Here is a 27,387-nt window from a genome sequence, read left to right as displayed (position 1 = left end):
GCGCTTAGAGGAGAACGAAGGCAAGTTAGGGCAGCTTTTGTAGGCACGCATCTCAAAGGGGTGAGCTGACCAAGCATGGTAAGCTGCTTGCCGGTTCCCCGGAAGAAGCCTGCCTACCGCTGCTGGGGGCTCTCTCTGTGCAGTGGCTGACTCCTTCCACCTTAACCCCGACGACCCCTTTAGGCCGAGGCATAGTCGTTCACGAAGTCAGGGGCTTAAGGAAGGCAAATGCCTCGTGAAATTTGTCCGGGCTCTCCTTCGCATAGCAGTTTACGGGAGCATTGTCAAAAACAGCTCTTGAGTGAATTGTCACACAAATCCTGTGCATGATGTAACGGTCTGCCCCGGGAACTGTTTGAGCTCTCATTGAGAACAGGTCGAAATTCTTCCCTCCTCTCCTTTAACGTTTTATTAGGTAGTCAATTTCTACCTTTATAAAAAAAAAAACTCTTAGGAAAAGAGACAAGATCTCAACAGCCCGGCTCTTTCGGATTTGTAGTTTCGGCCTACTTACGTAATTTCCTCTTCTGGTCATATGACTGAGTACACGCGCCACACCTCCGCCTCTAACTCCTTCGCGTTCGGCGGACGGACACGTCACTCCTCGGTCCTCAACCAAACTGCTCAGAGCACGTTCTTTCCGCGCTCTCGCCCTAACAAGTAGACCTATCACAGCTCGGCTGGGGCACGAAGCCCCGCCTTCCGACCGCTAAGTGATATTTTCACTGCCCAGTTAAAAAGTGAGAGTACGGCTTTGTCCACGCCTCTGGGTCTGACAGACAGTTCCGCGATACTATCGCTCTCCCGAGGTATCTTGTCGGCCATGAGCCAGCCAATGGGGAGCGGTCGGAGAGCGGACCCGGCCATTGCCAGGGTTGGGTGCGCCGCTGAACGGATGGCACAGGGAGCCGAGCGGATTCTTGAGGAACGCCGGCCAGGTGAGGAGGCTGTGGGATGTCACTTACGTGTTAGCGGCAGGTGCACGCCAGGCATTGGGGGAGCTGAACGAAGCGCAGAGGGTCGGGTTCTAAAGGCCAGGGTGGGGGTGTAGCAGTGTCTAGGCCTTGCAGAGGAGGGGGCGTGGGGTGTAGTGTGGGAACATCCTGGAGTGGAAGGGTGTGAAGGTCTGGGATGGGGCGCGCGCTTAGGGAAAGATTGGATCCTGGAAGGGTAGCTTCCAGGTAGCCCTGGAAGGGCAGGCGCTCAGGATGCTGAGGTGGTGGGGTGTTCCGCGGTGGGTGATGTCAGAGGTGTTGAGTTTTGTGAAGGTGCGAGACAGGGAGGTGGGACACCCTGGGGTGAGCAGAAGTGGGGGTGGGGGTCGGAGGGAGGAAAGGAGTGTGAGCGTGTGAAAAAGCGTGTGGGGAAATGGCCGTCCTGGAATCTAGAACTAGGGTGGGACGAGGACACCACAGCTTGCAGGCACAGTTGAGGAGGACAGATGCTGTGTTGTAAAAGTGTATTGGTCCTTCCTTGCCTTAGCGGTGTTTCAAAATGACTACAGAGCACACTGCAAAGTTCCTTAAGGTCTTGCTTCATATTACTTGCTCTTTTACTCCGTTTTCAGGTAGAGGTTCCAGTACTCTAATTTCATCTGCTTACTCTTTTAGGTGTGTTGCTCATGTCAACTAAGTAGTGTTAGGTTTTTCTATTTCAGGCGTTCCAGAGAACAAATACAAACCTGAGGGATGTGGCTGGGTTACGGACTTCTTGGAACTAGGTGTTTATTTTTGATTGCAAGATAAGGTTTTCCTTTGGGATTACAATTAAAAACGTGTAAAACTGCTCCTCTGGGACAGTTAATTATTGAAAAGATGATTGACTTCTTACAGTTGAAACTAGGAATGTGTGATTCTTAATACCTTCCACCTAGTCTGGTGTTAATTTGTTCCCGTTTTCCTCCATTAGTAGTGAGAAAAAGATAAGGAGGAATGTGGGTTTCTTTTTTCCTCCCGCTGCTGTCTTGAATAATGTTGCATATCCTTTGTTATATTCTTTATCATGTAGCCCTTGACCAGCTTATGGTTTAAGAAAGCAGCATTGTCTTAAAAGAAATAGCTAACCTCCTATGTCAAATTAATGCTAATAAATCTTGTCCATCAAATGATAACCATTCCAAATAGTCTACAGACTGCTTCCCTCAACATTTTATTTTAGTCCAGCCCCCCCACCCCCTCCCCACCAGCTTTTCTTGCCTCAGTAGGAAAACATTTTCTTTTCTCTCCAGATCTGGTTCCATGAGCTGTCTCTGGAATCATTGGCTTAAATCAGCAGTGTTAATTTAAATACAGTGATGCCTTGAGACAGCTGATTGGAAGTGGGTAATGATCTGAGCAGTGGTTACAGTGTGATATATGGGATAGAGAGGGCCTATGTGACCTATGTGTGTCACCTCTCCCTCGTCTTAAATGGAGATCACTGAATTAGTGATCATTTATGCTTTAGTGGACCCTGCAACTCCAAAGAAGCCTGTAGCCAGTCAGTTGTAGCTGAAATTTAGCCGTAGATTGTTTTGATTGAGTCGTGATTTCTGTTTCTTCTGCTACTTTGACTTCTACACTCAATATTCGTTCCCTGCTTGCTTTCTTACACTCCTGCCTTTTCTTTAATGCTCTCTTCCTCCATTTAAATATTTGTTTCTCTATTTCCATTCTTTATTTTTTTGTATCTCTTCCCCAACCCCCTTTGTCTATTCTTGAGCTTTTCTTCTCTACTCCTGTTGTACTACACTATTGACAGTTACGGTGATAGAGTCTCATGACTTCTTTTTGGCCTTGACAACTTCCTTGTGCCAACTTCCTTGCCAGTTGATTGTAATTCAGGACAGGCTTGGGTATTTGTATTAATCCTGCCCCTCTCTGGTGTGTTCACTAGCTCCTGTCTCCTTTACGGTTCTCTGCCACCATAAAATATAAAAGTGAATTAGGTAAATTGAAGGTGTCCAATATCCTCTTGTCTTGACTTTTCCATTTTAGCTGTTTGAGTGTCATCTGTTGCTACCCATTGATGTCAAGATGACTAAGCTGGGATTTTTGCGGTTGTCCTATGAGAAACAGGACACACTTTTGAAGCTCCTCATTCTGTCAATGGCTGCTGTGTTATGTGAGTGTGCATGGAGACTTCTCTTTCTTTGGGAATGGAAGGGAGAAAATCTGGAAAAAAATCAAGAATGGTTTTCTTAAATGCCTTCATCTTTCCAGCTGATTATAATGTGTTCTTTTTACTGTTTTCCATCAGTATAATTTGGTGAAGGCAAAAAATAAAAGAAACACAAGGACTATGAAAGTCAGGGCTAGTGGTCATCTGGGAAAGAGAGGGAAGCATGCTGTGTTAATTTTTCTCATAGGACTGAAAGAGGTACTGGGCACTGGGTACTGAACTTTGTAAAAGACAGTTGTCTTCAGTTTAGCTCCCTACTTAGTATTTCTGAACATCTCTTCAGAACTTAAGTTTTTTTTTTTAAGATTTTCTGGCTCTTCATGAGTCCTTAGTATAGCCTTGATTGCTTTAACTCTTAGTTTGTTCCAAAGCTACATTAGTTGTGAGGCATGGAGGTCAACATGCAGAAAAGATGACCATGTAAGCTGAGTGCAGTACAGGTGAATGCATAATTATAGGCCTCGATAATAAGTAGTTAGATGATTCCTACCTAAGTGGAAAATGTTAGGTGTCATTGTCAGGGAAAGGTGAACTTTTTTTTTTCTGTGTGGGAGAGATGGTTAAATATTCAGATAATTTTCTATTTCTGTGACTTCTGTGCTGGATAATACAATTGTCTATACTATCACTGTCTGCTATTTTTTTGTGTGTGTGTGGCACATTGCCACAAAAATCCTAATTCTTTTTGCAGCATTTTCCACTCGTCTTTTTGCTGTCCTGAGATTTGAAAGTGTCATCCACGAGTTTGATCCGTGAGTACCCTGTGTGGTCCGTATTTGCTTTGGGAAGCATTCGGGTTCCTGGGTTTCAAGTTCAGATTCCGGTCACCTTTCAGTGATAGGGATGTACATTCTATACCTTTAGGGGGAAAAAAAAACTTCAAGTTTTCCAAAGGAGATAATTGTCCCCTTTTGAAACATTACTGTTGGAATTAGCCAAGTAAGTCTCTCCAGCTTATAAAAAATTGAGAAACCTTGCTGCATTCTTGTCTATCACTTAAGATCTAGGTGGGCTAAGAGAATTCTGATCCTCAGCTTGGTCAACAGTTAGTGATGCAGATTGAGAAAAAGGACCTGTTGTATTTTAGGCTCAAAAGAAAATCCCAAGTTACGAACTTGAGCTCTCTGACATTTTTGTTGTTGTTGTTCTGTTTAACAATTTGTATGATAGAAATTGGACTTACCAGTTCTAAGGTCTAAGTCTAAGGAAATTAGATATTAAGGAAAATTTAAAGCTGTGAGTTTGGTTAGGGATTTTGTTCATTATATAAAACAAGACGTAAGTGAAAATGATTTGCTCAACATTATTTTTGTTTCAAGCACTATTTTACAGATTATCTCTAAATTCTTACAAGAGTCCATTTACAAATGAGGAGACTGAGGCTGGGAGAGGCTATTCAAGATTATGCATTTTAAGTGGAGGAACCAAGATTTCAATCTAGGCTTGTCTGTCTATAGACCCTGGAGTTACGATGTTAAATTGCCTAAATTAAGGCTTAATTAAAAATTTGGAGAGCCAAAATTGTAGGTTCTTGAAGCATCACTGATACCTTAAAAATAGCAGATTCATCTTATGAGAGCATTGATTCAGGAGTTTAATACCAGTCATATTTGCAATTTTGTCGTTTTGTTCTGTGTAGACATTTCAAAGCACTTCGGAGGCACACAGATATTTTCTTTGGGACCTTGCAATTTAATCTGTGTTTTTCCTCACAAATGGGGAAACAATACATCCTTTTGTTATTTGATCAGTCTGTTAGGGCTTTTTTTTCAGACCCTTTACATGAGCAAATATCGAAGTGAGATGTTCAGGGAAAGCAGGAGTATCTGCTCTGTAGTCACAAAGCTAGAAGGGACTATTAAAATGATGTGATTCGACACTTGGTTTTGCAGGACAGGAAACTGAGGCCCAGGGTGTGACTCTAGTCCACACCGATTTTCACTCACTCACACTTCCTCTGTCTCACTCTGCCCTTTCTATTGTTAGGTAAAGGACATAATTCTGGCACTTGTTGACTGCCTGCCACCCTCATCCCCTGTGTCTCTGACAGTTACCAAAATAATATTAATCAGCGACACACAGAAGGATAGAGATTTCTACCATCTGCTACTTCTACTTATTGCAGCTGCTTAAACTTAACTGACCAAGGAGGAATAGGGTTAGAGGGGTGGGCAGCAAAGATGGTTAGTCATGATTATCTTTAGAAATCAAACAGTTCCTTTAAATTAATTTAATTAAATATATTAAATCTATTATATATTACAATGTATTTTACTATTTAATCATATATAATTGTTTTTTATATTACAATATAAATATTTAACATTAAATAATACATTATTTATGTTGCCTCTTCTTTTTAATTGAGAAACTTAAGGGGTTACATAGCTTGGACCTAAAGAACTGTGTCTTGCCATGTATAACTAAGCATTTCATGTCAGATATTTTTTTATGTAATCTATATATTTATGCTACTACGTAGGTCGCATTCAGAACTATTTTAAATAACAGCATCAGTAGACCTTGTTGCAAGTGTAAACACTCATTACACTTTGTGTTATGGAGTGGATTAAAAAACTTTGTTTTTTAATCTGTAAAAAGTATGGTGTTCTGCCAACATCCTTAGAGATGCTCATCACTTGAATTTGTATTTGTGTCCTTGCGTGTGCTTTGGAAATGTTCTTTTGTATGTTCCTGTCACTTGAAAAGAGCCAAATTTATTGGTGCCCACATCTCAGGTGTCCTGTCTTTTGGGTGCTAAAATTGTCTGACTGGTGCTAATGCCTAGTACCTACCAGCCTGGTAAAGTATCCAGCTTGAGCACTTGATTATAATAGTAGGTGCCATGTGCATTTTCTTACGAGAGAAGCAGTGCTTTAGTTGAGACAAACAGGGAGCTTGAAATGAGAATTATGGTAATATAATATTGTTCCCACACTTGGCATCATTTTTGGTACCACACTTTTATTGGAGTAATGGTAAGTTCCTCAATGGTGTAACTCGAGGAGTAAAATTCACTGTGTATTGGTGCAATTGTTTGAGTATATGAAGAGAAGGAGACAGAAGATCTTTTCTTTCTTGCTATAGGTATTTTAATTATCGGACTACTCGATTCCTGGCTGAAGAGGGATTTTATAAATTCCATAACTGGTTTGATGACCGGGCCTGGTACCCTTTGGGACGAATCATTGGAGGAACAATTTATCCAGGTGAGGGAACAGAATTTTTTTTTAAACAGAAGTAAGGTATTTGTATATTCTGGAGCAGTTTCTTTTATTTCTGATAACTTCATTTTGTGACACTTGTAATTTCATTCTGATTGCAAATTCCTGAAAGTCAATCCTATTTAGACAGAAGAACATATAGGGAGAGTGGAGATGGGTGGCATTTCATAAATTCTGGACTTCTGATTGAATCCTCAGGAGAGAAATTTATAGGCCTACTGCAATTGCTATGTTAGTGTATCTCGTGGTTTGTTAAGACCTGTCTTGTCAAGTCACTAGTATTTGAATTTTCCCTTTTGCTTTCCCTTAAGTTCTTTGTCTTACTAGGATAACCTAATGGAATTTCTTCTTCCTGTTACAGGCTTAATGATCACCTCTGCTGCAATCTACCACGTACTCCATTTTTTCCACATCACCATCGATATTCGGAATGTCTGTGTGTTCCTGGCCCCTCTCTTCTCTTCCTTCACCACCATCGTCACGTACCACCTCACCAAAGAGCTCAAGGTGAAGGATTTGGGGTGACAGAAGGCTTGGGAATAAGTGTTGTTGAACCTCTCTCGTAGATGCTGAAGGTTGGGGAACTGAGAGCATTAGCAGGGCAGGGAGCCGGAGGCAAAAGAGCTTTTGCTGGGCCGATTCTTGGGTTCACTCCGGCCCCTCCCTAGACTGTGTGGTTTCTTATCTTAGCAACTGTTTGTTCTTGTAAGAGAACATTGTGAAGTCAAGTGTAAATTGCTTTGTAAGGGGAAAAAAAAAGTTTAAAATGCAAAATGTGAGGGTTAGATTTTGAAGTCTTCACAATCTAAGGGAGAGGAAAAATAACTACTAGTGTTCTTTTTAAAAGTGTTCCAAAGTGCTTATTAGTTTTTCTTCTTGGAAATGAACACCTAGCAATTATTTATTGATTTTTTTTTTAACAAGTATTTTAAAATTCTTGAACCATTTGGCTTTTGTAGTAGAGTCCATAGTACTGACTGTTTCTGCCTTGGTAACCCCTGGCTCTTTGGTTGCCATTCTTAAGTTGAGGCTATGGTGTCTGGGAGATACCCGAGAGGTGATAAACTAGTGGGAAGGCTTGGGAAATCTAAGTTTAGTTTAGAAACCTTTTCATCCTTCTCCTTGCTGCCTTTCCAAATTTTTGACTATTATCAATAGTCAAGTCCTTACTCTTTTGGAGTGTGAAATATATTTTGTTGTTCCTTTCTTCTGAGCACACAGATTGCCTGGTGATAACTCTAATTTTATTATCTAAGCCCCAGCATTTTTAGTCCAGATAGATTATCACCTATCTTTGCTGATTTTTTAGCTCAAATAATAATTGTCTTCCTTTGATTGTCCTTGCCTATGGCTTTTAGAGGTGTGACTGGTGTTCCTGCGTGTGCAGACACCGTTAGGGATAGGGACTCACAACCTGGGAATCTTCTAGCCAGACAGCCCATTCTGGGGCAGCGTCTGATGTCTGAGAGCCTAGGTGATTTGTCTGTCCTCAGCATGTGTGTTGTACTCAGTTTCAGACTTGGTATCATTATGGGGAATTGATTGTGAAAGGTTTTTAGCTTTCTTGTGCTGTGAACATTCCTAGCATCCCAGCATCACATCTGCCTTGGAAAGTGTTGGGCTGTTCTCTGGGTCCTTTATAAACAGAAGGGACTAGTGGATCCTCTTTTCTCTCCTGTGGGTGTGTTGGTATTGACTTCCCATTACCCTTCATTCCTTGCAGGATGCAGGGGCTGGGCTTCTTGCTGCTGCCATGATTGCTGTAGTTCCTGGATATATCTCCCGGTCTGTGGCTGGCTCCTATGATAATGAGGGTAAGACTTACAGTGCTGAAGACGATCTGTTCACCTCGTTACCTGCTTGAGCTTCATGACGTGCAGTAGAATCTGGGTTCAGATCTCTTGTTCGACAGTAGCAAAAATGGTGTCTGGATGAGCAGATTAAAAATGGACAGAAGGGGACCTCAGACATCAGACAGGTTTATATTCCTTCTCTGTCATCCTCTCTAGAAAGTCGCTGGTAAATTTCCTTATATAAGGCCTTTGGCTCATCTTTGGACTCACAAAAGTACAGTTAATTTTTAATGTTGAATGGTACTGTTGTTTAACATTGTAATCATTTACTTCATTTTCATAGATAAGAGGAATGGATGTTCTTAAAACTACAATGACTATTATTTTCAATTCAGTCTATATTTATTGAATGTTATTGGGAGAACACAGTGTAGGTATTATAAAGATATAGGTTATTCTGTCTCATAATTAAGGAACAATGGAGACTGATAGTGAATAAAATTATGTTGGCCTGACAAAGCAAAACTGAAGGAACAAAATAGCAGCAGACTCACAGACTCTAAGAAGGACTAGCAGTTACCAAAGGGAAGGAGTTAGGGAGGATGGGTGAGGAGGGAGAAAGGGATTAAGGAGCATTATGATTGTCATACATAATGTAGGTGGGGAGGCAGTATAGCACAGAGAAGATAAGTAGTGACTCTTTAGCATCATACTATGCTGATGGACAGTGACTGCAGTGAGGTATGTGGGGAGGCTTGATAATATGGGTGAATGTTGAAACCACAGTGTTGCTCATGTGAAAACTTTATAAGATTGTATTTCAGTGGCACCTTAATAAAAATATATGTTGGCCTGTAATCTGTTAAGGAAAAGAAATACGGACCTATAAAATAACCAATAACAGGCAGATAGTATTATGTACTAAAGAGAAGTATGAACTGAGTACCTTGGGAATGTAGTGACAGGAGGAATTCAAATTCAAAGATTGGGGAAGGCTTTTAGGAATTAGTTGAGGTTGAACTGGGCCCTGAAGTTGAGGCTATGTTAGGCAGATATTAAGAAGAGGGACAGTCAGGACATAAGGACCAGCTTGTGATAAGATGTAGAGGCAGGTTGGTACATGGTAGTATGGGATAATTTTGGCCTACAGTAGCAGGAATTCAGTGCCTGGAAAGACTAGTAATAATAATGGCCCAAACTTACTGAGTACTTGTTGTATGCTAGGTACTGTTCTCAGTGCATGACATGCAATAATTAAATTTTTCTTCACACCTTCATCAAGTACATACTATTATGGACTTCACTGAGAAAAGAGAGGTGAAATAAATCTTACGCTATTAATGGGTACTATATCTGAGGTATGAATTTAGGCAGTTTGTTCCAGAAGAGTATTCTTAAATATTATCCCAGCTGGCCTTCTACTGAATTTTGGTTGTGTTCTTTCTGCAGGGATTGCCATCTTCTGCATGCTGCTCACCTACTACATGTGGATCAAAGCAGTGAAGACTGGTTCCATCTACTGGGCAGCCAAGTGTGCCCTTGCTTATTTCTACATGGTAACTTGTCATGCCTTTCCTCCAAGAGTCTCTGTGTCTGAATACCTATTGGGATCAACTGATACAAATTCATAGTAGCTCTTGGGCTTTGAGACCATAGGCTAGAGGCCAGAAGTCTATACTGTCTTTTGTATCCATAAAAAGCCTGATCTAAGGCAGGTGTGGATATCCATTACATAATAAGATAGACATAATATTTTTAATCTTAATGAATTTCTCCAGATACTGTATTTCCTATGGGTACATAGTGGTGGCCAACTCTCTTTTCTGGTATGCTCCCCTTAAATTTTTCCTTTTCCAATATTTTTTTTTTTCTGTTCAATCCTATGTGTAAACTTTGACTTCTTCCTGTAACTGTTTCTGCTTCCTCACATTTCCCATGTATCCCTAAATCCTCCATGGGACCCTAAAATAGATTGCATGTAGATTAACCCTGCGGGTTGGGTCCCTTCTTCTTCTGTGTTCATGTTGGCAGGAGCCGTAGTGAATAGGGGATTGAGTTACAGCAATGGGTGTGAATTTGATTTTCCTATTTAAAGAAATAAGTTATTTAAACTCTAAGCCACTTGGTGTAAAATTTATAATTACTCTCAAGAAATGTTCCCTAAAAAGGCTACAGGTAATAGCCGAAGGCATAATGGTTGCAGTCTGAGGAGGAGTGCTCAGAGGAATCGCTCTTTTCTATCCGGCATAGGTCTCTTCTTGGGGAGGCTATGTGTTCTTGATCAACTTGATCCCTCTCCACGTACTGGTGCTGATGCTCACAGGACGTTTCTCCCACCGGATCTATGTGGCCTACTGTACTGTTTACTGCCTGGGCACCATTCTCTCCATGCAGATCTCCTTTGTGGGTTTCCAGGTAAGCCCTAGACTGAGTGGGGGGGGGGGAGGGGTGTGCATTTAGCTTTTTCTGTTTTTCCCTAAGCAGCTCCAAATAGATTGGGTTCTGATGGGGAAAGCAGATTTATTCCCAGGTGAAAACCTTGGATGACTTGTATTAGCTAAAGCAGTAGAATCATTGGTCATTAAAGTCTGCTTCCGGGATTGTGTTAATGCTTGCTCCATGAAACTTGAATTGAATGACTCTATTTGGCTTAGGTTTGTGGGAGGAGGAGAGATGTTATTCTAAGCTGAGTTGATGAGTGTGATCAAAATTACTATTTCCAGTCCTTTTTAATTCTAATGAATCCATTATGCTAATAATGCTAATCCCCTAAGTGAAAGTCCTTTAGGCACCAAAGCATGCCTTTAACCACATTATCCCATAGGGTTAAGAGACGACTGCTTAGTCAGAGAATGTGGTGTTTGATTTCTCATGTAAAATTCACATGAAAGTGGAGCCCTTATTCAGAGGTTAGCAAGTATGTCTTTATTGTTCACCTACTGTATGCAGTTTGCTAATTGCTGGGAAATGTAAAAATATGGTCCTGGCCATTAAGGATGTTACAGTCTTGTTGGTAGGTGGGGGAGAAGTATGTGCAGCTGTCTACAGGCCTACCTCAAGCAATATTGCTGATTGAGTTCCAGACCATCACAATAAAGCAAATATCAAAATAAATTCAAATGAATTGTTAGGTTTCCTAGTACATATAAAAGTTAATGTTCACACTATACAATAGTCTATTAAATCTAAAAAAACAATTTTAGAATATTGCTAAAAAATGTTCATCATCTTCTGAACTTTCAGCAAGTTGTTATCTTTTTGTTGGTAGAGGGTCTTGCTTTGATGTTGATGGCTGCTGACTGATCAGGGGGTGGTTGCTGAAGCTGGGGTTGGCTGTGGTAATTCCTTAAAATAAGACAACAGTGAAGTTTGCTGCATCCATAGACTCTTCCTGTCATGAACAATTTCTCTGTAGCATGTGATGTTGTTTGATGGTGTTTTACCTACAGTTGAACTTCTTTCAGAAATGGAGTCAGTCCTCAAACCCTGCCACTGCTTTACCAACTAAGTTATGCCATATTCTAAATCCTTTGTTGTCATTTTAACAGCCTTCACAGCATCTTCACCAGGAGTCGATTCCATTTCAGAAAACTGATTTCTCATCTATAGGAAGCAGCTCCTCATCTGTTCAAGTTTTATCATGAGATTGCAGGAATTCAGTCACATCTTCAGGCTCCACTTCTAATTCTAGTTCTCTTGCTCTTACCACCGTCTCTGTGGTCACTTTCTCCAGGGAAGTCTTGAGTCCCTCAAAGTTATGTGTGAGGTTGGAATCAGCTTCTTCCAAACTCTTGTACAGGCTGCTGTTTTAACCTCTTCCCATGAATCAGAAATGTTCTTAAATGAAGGTGAATCCTTCCCAGAGGGTTTTCAATTTTCTTTGCCCAGATCCATCAGAGGAATCACTATCTATGGCAGCTATGGCCTTATGAAATATATTTCTTAAATAATAAGACTTGAAAGTTGAAATGACTCCTTGATCCATGGACTGCAGAATGGGTGTTGTGTTAGTATATACGAAAACAACATTAATCTTGTTGTCCATCTCCATCAGAGCTCTTGGGTGACCACAGCATTGTCAATGTGCAGTCATATTTGGAAGAAATCTTTTTATCTGAGCAGTAGGTCTTAACAGTGGGCTTAAAATATTCAGTCCACATGTTATAAACGGATGAACTGTCATCCGGACTGTGTTCTTCCATTTATAGAGCACAGGCAGAGTGGATTTGTATGATTCTGAAGGACCCTAGGATTTCTAGAATGGTCAGTGAGCATTGGTCTCCAGCTGCATTGGCTCCTAATAAGAGAGTCAGCCTATCCTTTGAATCTTTAAAGCCAGACAGTTCTCATCTCTAGCAGTGAAAGGCCTAGGTGGCATTTTCCAGTAGAAGGCTGTTTTGTCTACACTGAAAATCAATTTTGTAATGTAGCCACCTTCATTAATTATCTTAGGTCTGGGTAACTTTCTGCAGCTTCTACTTCAGCACTTGCTGCTTCACCTTGCAGATTTCTGTTAGGGAGACAGCTTCTTTACTTAAGCCTTATCACCCACCTCTGCTAGCTTCAAACTTTTCCTCTACAGCCTCCTCATCTCTCTTAGACATCATAGAATGGACTAGAGTTAGGGCCTTGCTCCAGATTAGTCTTTCGTTTAAGGGAGTGTTACAGCTCACTCGATCTTTTATCCAGACCACTCAAATTTTCTCTGTATCAGCAATTAGGCTGTTTTACTTTATTATTCATGGATTTACTGAACCAACACTTTTCATTTCCTTCAAGAACTTTTCCTTTCCATTCACAACTTGGCCAACTGATGCAAGAGGCCTAGCTTTTGGTCTGTCTCAGCTTGTGACGTGTCTTCCTCATTAAGCTTAATCATTTCTAGCTTTTGATTTCAAGTGGGAGACATGTGACTCTTCCTTTCAGTTGAACATCAGAGGCCACTGTAGGGTTACTAACTGGACTAGTTTCAGTATTGTTGTGTCTCAGGGAATAGTGAGGCCTGAGGAGAGGGAGAGAGACAGGGAAGGTCAGTGGGTGATGCAGTCAGAACACAGCAGTTCATGGCATCCAAAACAATTACAATAGTGACATCAAAGATCATTGCACAGACCACCATAACAAATGTAATAATAAGGAAAAGGTTTGAAATACTGTGAGAATTACCAAAATGTGATACAGAGACAAGGAGCAAATGCTGGAAAATGGTGCCGATAGACTTGTTCAGCACAGGGTTGCCGTAGACCTTCAATGTGTAAGAAATGCAGTATATGCAAAGTGTGATAAACCAAAGCACATTAAAATGAGGCAAGCCTGCATACTGCTTTGCCATTTTCCATACCCACCAGCAATGTATGAGTGATACGGGTGACCCTGGGTCCAGTTCTTCACCATCATTTGGTGTTACCACTATTTTTTATTTTTACCATTCTGATAGGTGTGTGGTAATGTCTCATTGGTTTTAATTTGTAATTTCCCTGATGGCCAGTGACATTGCACATCTCTTTATGTGCTTTTTTGCCATCTGTATATTCTCTCAGTGAGAAATCTGGTGTTTTTTGCCCATGTTCTGATTAGACTGTTATGTTACTGTTTAGTTTTGAGAATTTTTTATGTATTTAAAATACAAGTCCTTTGTCAAATACATGGTTTGCAAATCTCTAGTCTGTAGTTTGTGTTTTCATCTTCTTCACAGGGTTTCTGAAGAGCAAACATCTTGAATTTGATGAGGTTCAGTTCATCAGTTTTTCCTTCTCTGCGTCATGCTTTTGGTGTCAAGTCTGAGACCTCTTTGCCTAGTGCTAGGTCTTGACCATTTTCTCCTGCTTCCTTATTTTCTAAAAGTTTTATACTTTTATGTCTTACATTTAGGTCTTTGATCCATTTGAGTTAATTTTTTTGTAAGATGTCACATTTAATTCAAGGTTTACTTTTTATGCTTATGGATGTCCACTTGCTCCAGCTAATTTGAACAATCTTTTTTTGAAAAGCACTTTGGCAGTATTTATCATGAGCCTAAAGAATGTCTATAGTATTTTTCTGCCATTTCTGGAAATTCTTTCTAAGGAAATAAATAACTAGGCAAAGTGCAATAAAATGAGGTATGCCTGTAGAGTCTATAGTATACTGGAGCTGGAAATGAACTTCCTAGACCAGCAGCATCAACAGCGTCTGGAGATGTGTTAGAAATGCAGATAGTGCAAATTCTGGACCCCATGATAGACCAGCTAAATCAAACTGGGAGTGGGGTTTAGCAGTCTTAACACCACTATGTCTTCTCCCCACAATGATTGTGATGCCCACTAGCATTTGAGAACCACTGGTCTAAGCAAATAATTTTTAAATGACAGAAGAGATGTAACGTGTGTTGAGCAGATAGGGGACTAATGGATTTCAGTTTGGCAGATAGGAGGAGTATTGCATTGGACCTTGAATAATGAGAATTTCAACAAACACAAATTTTGGGAAAAAGAAAATTGCTATCCAGGCTAAAGCATAGCTTGAGCAAAGTCCAGAGATGTTACATGATAGAGATAGAAATGTGATGATGATAGAGTGTGGTGTGCTTTGGGGACTACAGATATTCTTAGGAAAATGTGGCAGATGATTTAGACCCTCCCCTAGGTTGGCCTTAGTTCCTTGGTGGCCTCAGAACTCATTTGACCCTTTGGTCTGAATGAGGTCAGGATAATTCAGGTCGAGGCTGGACCCATTCTTTTCCTAATATTATTCTCATACATATGTTTTCACCTACAGCCCGTCCTTTCATCAGAGCACATGGCAGCCTTTGGGGTCTTTGGTCTCTGCCAGATCCATGCCTTTGTCGATTATCTGCGCAGCAAGTTGAACCCACAGCAATTTGAAGTTCTTTTCCGGAGTGTCATCTCCCTGGTAGGCTTCGTCCTTCTCACAGTGGGCACCCTCCTCATGCTGACAGGTAGGGGAGGCTTATGGCTTTTAGTATTAAGTGCAAATGGTTATGGACATAGACTGAAGTCCAGAGATACTAAGTTATTTCCTGACCACAGAAAGATTCATTCTTTTCCTCCTATTTCTCTTTTCATTCAAGCATATGAAGTTCTACTTAACATTCAGTCCACTTGCCAGCCCGGTGTTTGCATTCAGCATAGCAAGAATGTCTTGTTACAGCAGCTGATCTCAGAATTACACTTGCTGAAAGGACTGTATCTTATCTTGCTAATTTTTCTACTCTTTTTTTTTCTTTTCCTTCCTGTTGGTAGGGTGAGAAAAACCCTAACATTGCTTTGCTTTCCATACCCTATAACATGGCCTCACCTAATCCCATATGCCCTAATGCATGGCTGTTTAGTTGGTTGGCATATCACATTTCCTCTTCTGTTTTCCTTCATTTTCCTCACTTCACGTCTTAGAGGCTGATTTGATTTTCTCCAAGTCTCTGTGTCTCGCCTAATTCAGAGCAGCCTCAAGGACATAGTTGACTTAGATTATAGAGTTGTCCTTGGTTTGACCAGATTTGCCTAAAACCCTTCTTTGAAGTATTTCTGCCACCCTTTTTTCTGAGTTTATATACGGCCTGATTTTATTCTGGTGGCTGTGCCGACAAAGTACTCTGAAGTTTGAAATAAAGGAGTACAATTCCCAAAGTGTTGGTGGCATTTAAACAAAAACCTAGCTAGTCCTTCTCTCTGTTGCAGAGAATCTTATAAAAATGGCAAGTGTGATTAATCAAGATCAGGTGTTATTTTGTTTCAGAAATGATTGGGAAATTTTTGTTGTTTATTTGCTGCCAGGAAAAATATCTCCCTGGACTGGGCGTTTCTACTCACTGCTGGATCCTTCTTACGCCAAGAACAATATCCCCATCATTGCTTCTGTGTCTGAGCACCAGCCTACGACCTGGTCTTCTTACTATTTTGATCTGCAGCTTCTTGTCTTCATGTTTCCAGGTCTGTTGCCTTGTGTTCTGAAGTGCCTTCTGAAGAGTGACCATTTGATTCAAAATAAGTAAATTACCCTCATCCTTGTGTTTTTGTTCTTATATTTGTTTTTTTATCTGTTCACTTTATGGAGTGTGGAGGATGGCTAAGCACATTTTTCTAATATTTGAAGCAGAGTGGAAGTCACAAGTTTGTAGTTGCAGGTAGTGGCTCAGTTTTGTGTTGTATTATAAGATATTAAAAGTCAAAATTCAACTCTAATTTATATTCAGTTTTTTTCTTTTTGAGTACTTGTATTGTACCTCCCTACCCCCATTCCTGACTCCTCCGCATTTATCTTCTTGGCAGTATTGAAGTTCGAGAATGTATGGCTGCTTATGAAGCCTCTCTCATCTAACTTCCTTTCTGGCCAATGCAGATATGTTTTAGCATTTACCAGTGGTAGGGGTCTTTCTTTTCTTTTTTTAAATAAAATGGCTTTTATGTTTTTTTCTTATTATGGAAATGAGTTGTCTTTTTAAAAGATATGTACAAATTTTAAAAAAGGTAGAAATTTCAGGAGTTCATACCACATATCTGCTGCTACTTTTAACATCTTCATGTATATTCATCCAATTATTTATTGAATAAAAATAAGATTATATAGTTTTTGCCTGACCTTTTTCCTTTCATAAAGAATCATGATAATTTCTGTTTTTACTGTTATTTTAGAGAAATATATTTTCATAAATACACTACAATTAACTACCTCTCTAATGTTTGACATTTAGGTGGTTTCTGATGTTTTGCTATTTTAGAGTGCTGTAGTAAACATCTTTGCACATATTTATCTTTTTTTTTCAGCTGCTTACTTCTTTTTACTTTTACTTTTGTAGTTGGTCTCTATTACTGCTTTAGCAACCTGTCTGATGCCCGGATATTCATCATCATGTATGGTGTGACCAGCATGTACTTTTCTGCTGTAATGGTGAGGAATGCCTGCAATCTTTTTTTCCCCTGCGTGGCAGAATTTAGAAAATACTGAAATCATACAGATGCGTCTCTCTGAGCATTTGAAGGACTGAGTTGTAAAGCTGCTCACTGTTGTTAATCCTTCTCTGGAGACTATGAAGCACTCAGACATTCTGATTGTGGGGCCCAATTTTCTTGGATTTATAACTTTGTTTTAGGGAGAGGCATTTTTACACTTGTTGGAGAAAATGACCCTGGGCAGTTAACTTGCCCTGTCTTTCTGGGTGTCTTAAAAAGGGAAGTGATGCTTTTTTCTTAAAGGCCTGGAAAGATTGTCAAGTGCTAGGTTGTTAAAAGAGGAGAGATTTTGTATATTCTATAGACAGTGTTTCTCACTTGATGCAAAACCACAGTGAAGAAATAAATTTACATCATAACATTACTCAGGGCACACATATGTAACTTCATATATATAACTAAAAACAAAGTTTAAGACATATACTTTTACTCTGTATTTTGCAAGTATTTTCTCTCTTATTTCATTTCACTGAAAAATTACTGAAAACCCCTAAATTGGTGTCATGGTGCACTTACAGGTTGAAACCTGTAACTTGTATTAGACTGTGATTTTGCTTCCTGTCTCTTTCAGGTGCGTCTAATGCTAGTGTTGGCACCTGTTATGTGCATTCTTTCCGGCATTGGAGTCTCCCAGGTGCTGTCCACTTACATGAAAAATTTGGATATAAGTCGCCCAGACAAGAAGAGCAAGAAGCAACAGGATTCTACCTATCCTATTAAAAATGAGGTGAGAATTCAACACTGACGGTAGACTTGGGAAACTGTGTGTGTGTGTGCACTTGAGGGAGTAGAGTGCTGTCAAAGTGGTCAGAATTAACTCATATAACCCCTGACTTATTCTGTCTCACCTATATTACTGACTGTGTGTAAGAAGCTGTTCTGTGTTGTGTAAGTTTAATTTCCTTACAGCACAATTCTTCCTTGTTTAGGTGGCAAGTGGGATGATACTAGTCATGGCTTTCTTTCTCATCACCTATACTTTTCATTCAACGTGGGTGACCAGTGAGGCCTACTCATCTCCCTCCATTGTTCTGTCTGCCCGTGGTGGTGATGGCAGTAGGATCATTTTTGATGACTTTCGAGAGGCATACTATTGGCTTCGTCACAATACTCCAGAGGTGACTGTTCGGGAGGAGTGGAATTATGGGGAAAAAGGAGCAGGATTACAGGAGAAAAAATATGGTGTTCTAGTGAATCATAGAGCTTTTAGATGGGTGGAAAGTTTGGAGAAATCAGAACTGTAATACCATGGTGTTGAGTGAGTTTTAAAAGTCAAACGTCCATTCAATTCAGGATTTCTTCTATAGCAAGAAGTACCCTTACTGGTAATTATCCATACCCTGCTTGTACACTTTTATTGACAGCATGGTGATTTTATGAGTAGACCATCCCATTGAAAAATCAGAAAATAGAAGCAAAAAAGTGATCACCTAATGTAACCATTTTAAAAATTTTGGTTTGTACTTTTTGAGAATCTAAAATGATTTCTTTTGCAATAGCTATTGGAAATACAGCACTTGTGGATTAGATTCTTAAGGAATCAAAACTTTTCATTAAGAATTTTTTATTCCTTGCCCGTTGTATCCTGTGATTTTTGTTTCCCTCCATCTTTATAATAACTGATTTTTGTGATATTGTTAAAGGTCATTTATTTAATATAATTACCTGATGACAACAGGCTGTTTATTGGTAAATACTACATAGTCCCTATACTTCTGCCCCATCATGCTTGTTTGTATAAGGGATGAAAGTATGGGGAGTGTTGGATTGTATAATTTGAACTGAGATTTCATGATTGTATACAAATGTAGGACCAGGTGACAAGATTTTGTTTTCTGGCTAGGCATTCATTATATATTAGTAAGCCATGCCTCATTTCCTGTCAGATGCCCTTCCATTCTTCTCTGTATTTGATACTTGGAGGCAATGAGAAGCTTGTTATTTGCATTTCCCGTTCTCCTTTCAGGATGCAAAGGTCATGTCATGGTGGGATTATGGCTACCAGATTACAGCTATGGCGAATCGGACAATTTTAGTGGACAATAACACATGGAATAATACCCATATTTCTCGAGTAGGGCAGGTGAGGTTGAAGGGATCATTTGAATGTTTCGTGCATAGAGTCTAGTGGGGAATATTTCTCCATGAGGGATCATATGACCTGGAATTTTGCTCTGAGGAATATGTGTTTATTTTTCTAGGCAATGGCATCCACAGAAGAAAAAGCCTATGAGATCATGAGGGAGCTTGATGTCAGCTATGTGCTGGTCATATTTGGAGGCCTTACTGGCTATTCCTCTGATGGTAATGTACTTGATTCTATTTCTAGCTACAGGGCATTGATTCTAAGATAGATGAATCTCCTGTTTTTCTGTCCTTTTACTAATAATATTAATGCATTTTCTTAATTGGGGAAGTTTCTAAGTATTTGCAATTTGAGGTTTGGTTATTTTGATTATTTTTTGGCAATAAGTAGGAAGTAAATGTGAACAGTTCCTGTGTAGGTGCAGTATGCTATATTGTCTAAAGACCTAGGAGTAGTTCCACAACTAATAAACAAGTAAGGCTTCTGAAAATGAACTTTAAGAATTAGCATTTTTTTAGGGGTTTAAGCCATGAAGTCATCTAACACCTTCAGTGTTTTATATATAAATATATACTTATGTATACACACATATATATATGGCATATGTTACCATGTTCCCTATGATTATTAGCAAAACCATATTTTCAGACTTGTCCAAATATAGTTCTGTTTTAAAAAAAACTGTAGGAAAATTAACACAATATCTGTTTATACTTTAAAATGTTAAATACTTCGGAAGGTTTATGATAAAAAGTGGTTGTCCCATCCTTAAACCTAAACCTACTTATAACATCAATTCCCAGGGGCAATTACTCTTCCAGTTATTTTTTCTAGTATATATGTCCATTTTTCTAAAATGTATATTCTGCTATTTATTGATCGATCATTTTAGATATACTGTGTCAGCTTATTTGTACTAGATAAGGAATTTAGTTCTTTGTGTCACCTTCCATCCCCTCCTTTCCCTGGTATGTCTTCTCAGTAGAGTTTTCAATTTTTAGTTGAATCCAGATAAAGTGTTTTTAGAATCGTAACTAAATATTCACTGCGGAGTCAACCAGTACACCATAGTTTCATTTTTATCTAGAATAACTTGTTTTCCTACAGTTAATAATTATCTCATATATTCATCTTAATTTTCTTCGGATATGTAGCTGCCTCTTAAAGATACTCAAATTTTAGATTATCTCTGGCTTCTGATATAGACAGGCTTAACAAATCCATCCAAATAGTACATATAAAGTGTAAGGTAAAATAGTAAGACTGGTTTCCATGTGGGTCCTGTAAAAGCAAGGGAAGAGCAATATCTGATAGTGTCTCCCATACTTGAACTTTCACAAATAATTACACCAGCACTGTTGTAATTATTTGAAGGTTTCTCTTTATAATAATATATATCCAAATACCATAGAAAAGCATTTGTGTATGTATATCTGTAGGTATATGTATTTTTTTATATATGAATGTACTTATATATATATGTATATGTGGTAGAAAGGCATAGTTTCTGAAACCTTAGCACTAACCATGATTAAGTAACCACTTTGAGTCACTCAGCCTTTTATTGCCTGCTAAGTTGAATACAAGTATATGTTTAATGCTGGTGTAAAAATGAGTGTTATTTTTTGGAACACATAATTTTTTGTGTGTGAAATTAAGGAAATTAGCATATGAGATACTTGACAAAGTAATTTTGCATGAAAAGAAATACTTAAGATCAGCAGGTTTTGATTAAACAGGTTTTTGAAGTTTAACTTTGTGATAAGTTTAACATTTAAAAAAATACAGATACTGTAAAGTTTGAGAAATACTGTATAGCTTGTTGAATTTTCAAGAAGGAAACATATCCATGTAACCAGCACCCAAATCAAGAATCAGAACATTACCAATGTCCTAGAATAACTCCCAATATGTCTTGCAGTATCTATGTCCATTTACTAAGGGTGACTACTATCTCAGTTTCTAATAGCCATTTGTTTGCTTATTAAACAGATTTACTGAAGTATAGTTGACATACTATATACTGCACATATTTAAAATCTGTAATTTGATAAGTTTTGACACAATGTATACACACTCAGAAAGGTTTACCTGTTTTGAACTTTATAAATGGAGTAGTACATACAGTATGCACTCTTTGTTTCTGCCCTTTTTTGGTCAATATTACTGCAGAATTCATTCATGTTGCAAGTAATTAGAATTTCTTCTCATTCCTATATAGTATTTGATTATGTCAGTATAGCACAATATATGTGTTTTAGGGTTGATGGATATTTGTGCTGTGTTTGGTTTGGTGCTATCATGAATAATGCTATTATGAACATTCTTGCACATGTCTTCTGGTGAACATATGTATCAAAGGCTGCAATTGCTAATTTTAGACAGAATACATGTGTTCCAACTTTTATAGATCTGGCAAAGAGATTTATTCCCAAAGTGCTTAGTACCAATTTTAAATTCCTAATCAGCAGTATCTGAAATTCTTGGTTGCTGTACATCCTTGCCTACACTTGGTATTTGCCTGCACAGGTATGCAGGGGTAATACAGATGTTTTAATGATGGAACAGCTGCTGCTTCATAATGAATTGGTCACGTAGGAATGTATGAAAATCAGAGATTTAGTTAGGTCAAATTGTGAGAATAATAGCTTAGGTCAAGTTTATATAAAGAAAGACCTATTCAGAAAGAAAGCCTTATCAGAGAAAATCTTTCTTTGGACATTATGCTGTGCTTTTGAGTTGAAAGGATGATGATTTGACAATTACTCTCACCTATGTATGGAAGCTAGACTTTTTTTTTAAGATAACCATTTAAAAACAACAACTTTGTTATTATCCAAATCCATGAAAGCATGCATGTGAAAATCATGAAAGGAGACAGTATTGATTTATTTTCTCATATTTTATTTCTCAAGCTCCAAAGTTATTAGCTGGAATTCTGAAAAATTTGAGAGGTATTGTACAATAAAAAGGAGTGAACTCAAAGTTTGTTACTGTTGTTACTATTTATCATAGTAACAGTCCAGCTTTTGTATCAGACATACTTCAGTGAAGTGGTTTTTAAAAACACCCACATGAATTGGGCTCTGAAGACATTCCAAATGAGAAATTCCAAAATGTTCTGAGCATTTTTATGCTCAGTGGTACAAGTTCCAAAAATTACATTTTCTAAAAGGATTAACAGGCATTTGGGTATAAAAATTCTGTTGCATTTTTAAAGTTTCATTGTTTCATCGTCACATCTGATATTTCTTAAATATTCTTAATTTAAACTTCCTTGAAATGTTAGTGTCCTGGGCAAGATTTTTTGCCCTCTTGCAAGTCATGTTTATTTCATGTTGCTCATTTTTTATTAAATGCTTAATGCAAATCTAAAAGTATTTGGATTTGATCATAATCCAGTATGTCACAGTTTAACATAATACTACCCTTTCATACAATACTACCCTATTCACACAATTCTATTGTCTTTTGAACTTTTCTTTTTTTGTAGGCAATGTCTTTCAGCAATGGGCTATCCTTCGTATAATTCCCGTTACTTTTTACTCTTCTATTCTTTCTTTTTTTTTTAACTTTTGAAAATTTTAATAGAAAACAATTTTTTAGAAATCTAAAATATTTTAAAGTATTTAGAATGTATTCTCAGATATTATGTTGGAAACTTTAAGGTACTATAAATATCATTGATTAATGACCCAGTAGACCAGGGGTTTATTTATTTAGACTACAGCCATGCCCATTCATTTATGTATTACTTTTCCCCAATTTTTTGAGACAGTTGACCTATAACATTTTATAAGTTCAAGGTGTGCAACAGAATGATTCGTTATATGTATGTATTGCAAAATGATTATCATCTAAGTGTAGTTTACATCTGTCTCCTCACATAGTATGCCTTATTTTTTCTTGTGATGAGAATTTTTAAGATCTCTCTTAGCAACTTTCAAATATACAATGGTATTGTTAAATACAGTCATTATACATTACATTTCCATAACTTATTTATAGCTGGAAGTTTGTACCTTTAGACCACGTTCACCCAATTCTCCCATCACCCTACCCGCCAGCCTCTGATAACCACAGATCTGATCTTTGAGTTTGGTTTTTTTTAGATTCAACATACAAGTGAGACCATGTAGTCTTTCTCTGTCTGCCCTATTTCATTTAGCCTCATGGTCCATACATGTCACAAATGGCAGGATTTCCTTCCGTTTTTATGGCTGAAGAGTATTTGCATTATATATGTCGTATTTTTCTTAATCCATTCATTTGTCAATGGGCACTTAGGTTGTTTCCATGTCTTGGCACTTGTAAGTAATGCTGCAGTGAACATGGGGGTTATCTCTTCAGGATAGTGATTCTGTTTCCTTTAGATACATACCCAGAAGTGGGATTCCTGAATCATATGGTAGTTCTATTTTTAGTTTCTTGAGGAACTTCCGTACTGTTTTCCACAGCAGCTTCACCAATTTACATTCTCACCAACAGTGCACAAGTTTTCCTATTTCTCCATATCCTCAGTATTTATTACCTGTTTTCTTTTTGATGGTAGCCCTTCTAACAGTTATGAGGTGATATCTCACTGTAGTTTTGATATCTCATGGTACATTTCCCTGATGATTAGTGACGTTGAGCACCTTTTCATGTACATGCTAGCTATTTGAATATCTTTGGGAAAATGTCTGTTCTTGCCCATTTTTTCAATTAGATTTCTTTTTTGCTGTCGAGTTGTATGAGTTCCTGATATATTTTAGGTATTAACCCTTTATCTGATCTATGGTTTGAAAACACTTTATTCCATTCCACAGGTTGTCTTTTTATTTTGTTGATCATTACTTTTGCTATGTACTCTCCCATTCTTAAAGCTTGTCAGGTTTTTGCTTCAGGCATACCTGCCTGGAAGCTGTAATATCAGTGCTCTAAGATATTTGTGTTGATGCTCTGGGATTTTGTTTTTGTCTGGCTGTGTGATCTCAGCAGGTCTCCGTGCCTCAGTTATTACATTTGTAAGATGGAGGTAAAAATGTAGATACTACATGAGGATAGTAATATTATTGATTGCTTATTTATTGTAACTATGTGACAAATGATGCATTAAATGCTTTATATGCTCTTAAACAAATTTGTAATACAGCAGCTATGGTTGTAAATACTCTTATTTTTCTAATTTGACAGATAAGAAAACTGAAGCATAGAGAGGTTAGGTAACTTGCTCAAGGTCACCCACCTAGAATTGGCAGTGCTGAAACAAACCCAGGCAGCTTAGATTCAGAGTCTGTGTGCTTAACCACTGTGATAGCCCCTTGAGCCCTTTGCAGTACTGAGTAGCAATCTTTTTTTCTTAGGGATCAATAATATTTTTTATACAAACCATTCATTTCCCTAAAGCCTGTGAAGGAGATACAGAGAATAACATACTCTAAGATAACCTGAGTTAATGGTATTTATGGAGCCTGATGGTTTGTTTGACATGGAAATGTTGACTTCTCATAGATAGGCTTTGGAGGTTTGCAACTGCAACTGTTGGTCAAGAGGGAGCATGTTTGTGTCTTCCCTACCTTTCTGGTGAAGCTGCTACTCTCTAGATTGGTGCTATCCAATAAAAGTACAGGAGCCACATGTGTCATTTACATTTTCTATTACCCACATCAAAATAAGGTAAAAAAAAAAAACCTCACAGGTGAGTTTTAGTAGTGTTATTTAACTAAATAGGCCCCAACCATTATCATTTAACATGTAACCAAGATATTTTACCACTTTTCATTTTATGTTTGGACTAAGTTAGAAACCCGGTGGGCATTTTATACTGACGGCATACTTGACTTGGACTAGCAACAGTTCAAGTGTCAGTACCTCTTATGTTGGACCACCCATCTCCAGCTAGTACCTAGGAATAATTTAAAGTCTGGACCAATAGCATAGGATTTCTGGAGCCCAATAATCTATAGGAAGAGTTGTGTATTTTGAGGAAAAAAGTTTTGCCTACACATTCTCTTGCCTATTTTTATAAATTAGAGTTACATGGTACCACTTCCCATTAGAAAAATATTTTGGGGAATTCCTTAGAAACAATGACTGTTTCATTAGGTGGTTTATTCCAGTAGCCTTTGTGAGGCACTTCTTTTTTTTTTCCTTCTAGACATCAACAAGTTTCTGTGGATGGTGCGGATTGGAGGGAGCACAGACACAGGCAAACATATTAAGGAGCATGATTATTATACTCCAACTGGGGAATTCCGTGTGGACCGTGAAGGTTCTCCAGTGCTGCTCAACTGCCTTATGTACAAGATGTGTTACTACCGCTTTGGGCAGGTCTACACAGAAGCCAGTGAGTGATTCATAACAACATTAGTAACTGGTAAAAGCAGTGACAGCTAACACATCACATATTTTTCATATGCCAAACACTGTCCTAATTGCTTTACATCTCATTTAATCCTCACAACAACCCAAAAGATAGATACTAATATTTCCATTTTATAGTGTGGAAATCCAGGCACAAAGAGGTTACTTAACTGCTCAGTCACATAACTAGTAGCAGAAGCAATTTAAATGCAGGCAGTCTGGCTCTAAATTGTGTGCTTTTGCCCATTATTCTTTATTGCCTCTCAGTAAAAGGTATCACAATAGAGAAAGAAATGAGGGGTGATGAGTGAGGTCAAGGACTTTTCATTTCTTAGGGAAAAGAATCGAGAGTAATTTGATTAGGTTACAGTCTTCTGACCTCAGTTTCTTGGTTCTGCACGAGGGACAATTTCTGAGGTGGATGCAGACCTTTGACATCTGGTAGGTTCTCTGATCCACGGAATGGTTGCAAATGTCTCACAGAGGCCTCTGGGTGGCAATTCTTGGGAATAGAGGGGCTTGGAAGTCAGCACCCCCTCTCTCAGAAGAGATCACCTCCAGGGACTCTGCCAAAACATCATCTTGGAGAGGATGTTCTTTCCTGCAGGCCTTTCTGCAGTCTGAAAGAATAACATCACAATTAGTAGATGATTTACAGACTGATTTACTATTTCCTAAGGAAGTTAGCACTGTAGGAAGAACTGTGTCTCCTTTCTCATCCCTTCCTAGAGCGTCCGCCAGGCTTTGACCGTGTTCGGAATGCTGAGATTGGGAATAAAGACTTTGAGCTTGATGTCCTGGAGGAAGCATATACGACAGAACATTGGCTAGTCAGAATATACAAGGTGAGCAGATGTTACACTGAGAAAGCAGCCCTCATGTTTGCAGATTGGTTCTAGTGCTTAAAAATGGGCCATGTATATCTAAAATAGGGACATTTCTAATGTCTGAAAAGTAGCTTGCAGCTCAGTTTTACTGTTTTTACTTTAGATTATTCTCAGAGAGTAGATACCACAGTTTACTGTCTCATTGGCAGTGGCTGCAGTGATACTTTTTCAGTTGGGGCTGGACTTGATCTGTTTTAGTGATTATCAGCTTGCAGGGAAAGAGAGAGATTTTATGGCATCGAGAGTCACATGGAAGTGTGTTCTATATCTTCCATAAGCAAAGATTGAGAACCCTTGACATATTTGGGAGGTAGGTCATTTATACTGTTCCTTACAGAGGTACTTCAAAAGGCTAAGCTGAGAGTAGCTAGTCTCAAATCAATGTTCACTGAGTCACAAAACCAAACCAGGTAGCAGAATCCAGCAGAATTCCTCCCTGTCTGGTTGAACCCAGCTCAGTAGAGAACCTTTCCCAAGTTGATCTGATTGCAAATATTAAACTGACGTCTTTATGTTACAGGTAAAGGACCTGGATAATCGAGGCTTGTCGCGGACATAAGTGTTAATCCAGCTCTGATATGCTTCGCACTGAGTGCGTCACATTTAGGACGCTGAAGACATTTTTAAAATACGCAGTTTATAAGAACAGAACGTGACGGGACTAGACTTGTCTGGAAGTTTTGCCCTGGGCAGTATGTGCTGGGCCGAATGGAATGATTTTTATAATTCTGAGCAGGTTACCAAACGAAATGTCATGGCTTTACTTTGGTCAATTAAAGGGGGGAATTTTTTTAAATGTGCCTTACTTGTTTTGACTTTCGACTGATATAAGGAAGGTAAAAGTTTATACTGGGGATGACAAGACAGAAAGCAGACTTCATCCATGCTCTTAGTTCCTAAATGAGCCTTGTAGAGGCATTCTCTCTCTCAAACCAGGAAAACTAT

The 27,387-nt window shown here is 38.7% G+C and overlaps 1 protein-coding gene across 2 annotated transcripts; it reads left to right on the top strand.

Moving 5' to 3' along the window:
* The first annotated feature begins 780 nt into the window (after positions 1–780).
* On the top strand, positions 781–27,238 carry STT3A (STT3 oligosaccharyltransferase complex catalytic subunit A). 2 transcript variants are annotated; one of them, XM_017666726.3, is made up of 18 exons: positions 781–938; positions 2,976–3,102; positions 3,851–3,911; positions 6,247–6,368; positions 6,745–6,890; positions 8,107–8,197; positions 9,626–9,732; positions 10,427–10,591; positions 14,933–15,113; positions 15,949–16,104; positions 16,971–17,062; positions 17,696–17,851; positions 18,054–18,242; positions 19,091–19,207; positions 19,326–19,428; positions 25,350–25,538; positions 26,285–26,400; positions 26,963–27,238. In XM_017666726.3, the coding sequence occupies exons 2-18, from the start codon at positions 3,015–3,017 to the stop codon at positions 26,999–27,001; spliced, it is 2,118 nt and encodes a 705-aa protein (XP_017522215.1). In that variant the 5' UTR covers positions 781–938; positions 2,976–3,014; the 3' UTR covers positions 27,002–27,238. The 2 variants fall into 2 exon arrangements, with proteins under 2 accessions (XP_017522215.1, XP_073095639.1); XM_073239538.1 differs by lacking the exon at positions 18,054–18,242.
* Positions 27,239–27,387: the final 149 nt, after the last annotated feature.

The sequence above is a fragment of the Manis javanica genome, chromosome 6 (genome assembly GCF_040802235.1).
Source record: "Manis javanica isolate MJ-LG chromosome 6, MJ_LKY, whole genome shotgun sequence".
NCBI classification, from domain to species: domain Eukaryota; kingdom Metazoa; phylum Chordata; class Mammalia; order Pholidota; family Manidae; genus Manis; species Manis javanica.
This window is presented reverse-complemented; position numbering and strand designations above follow the sequence as displayed.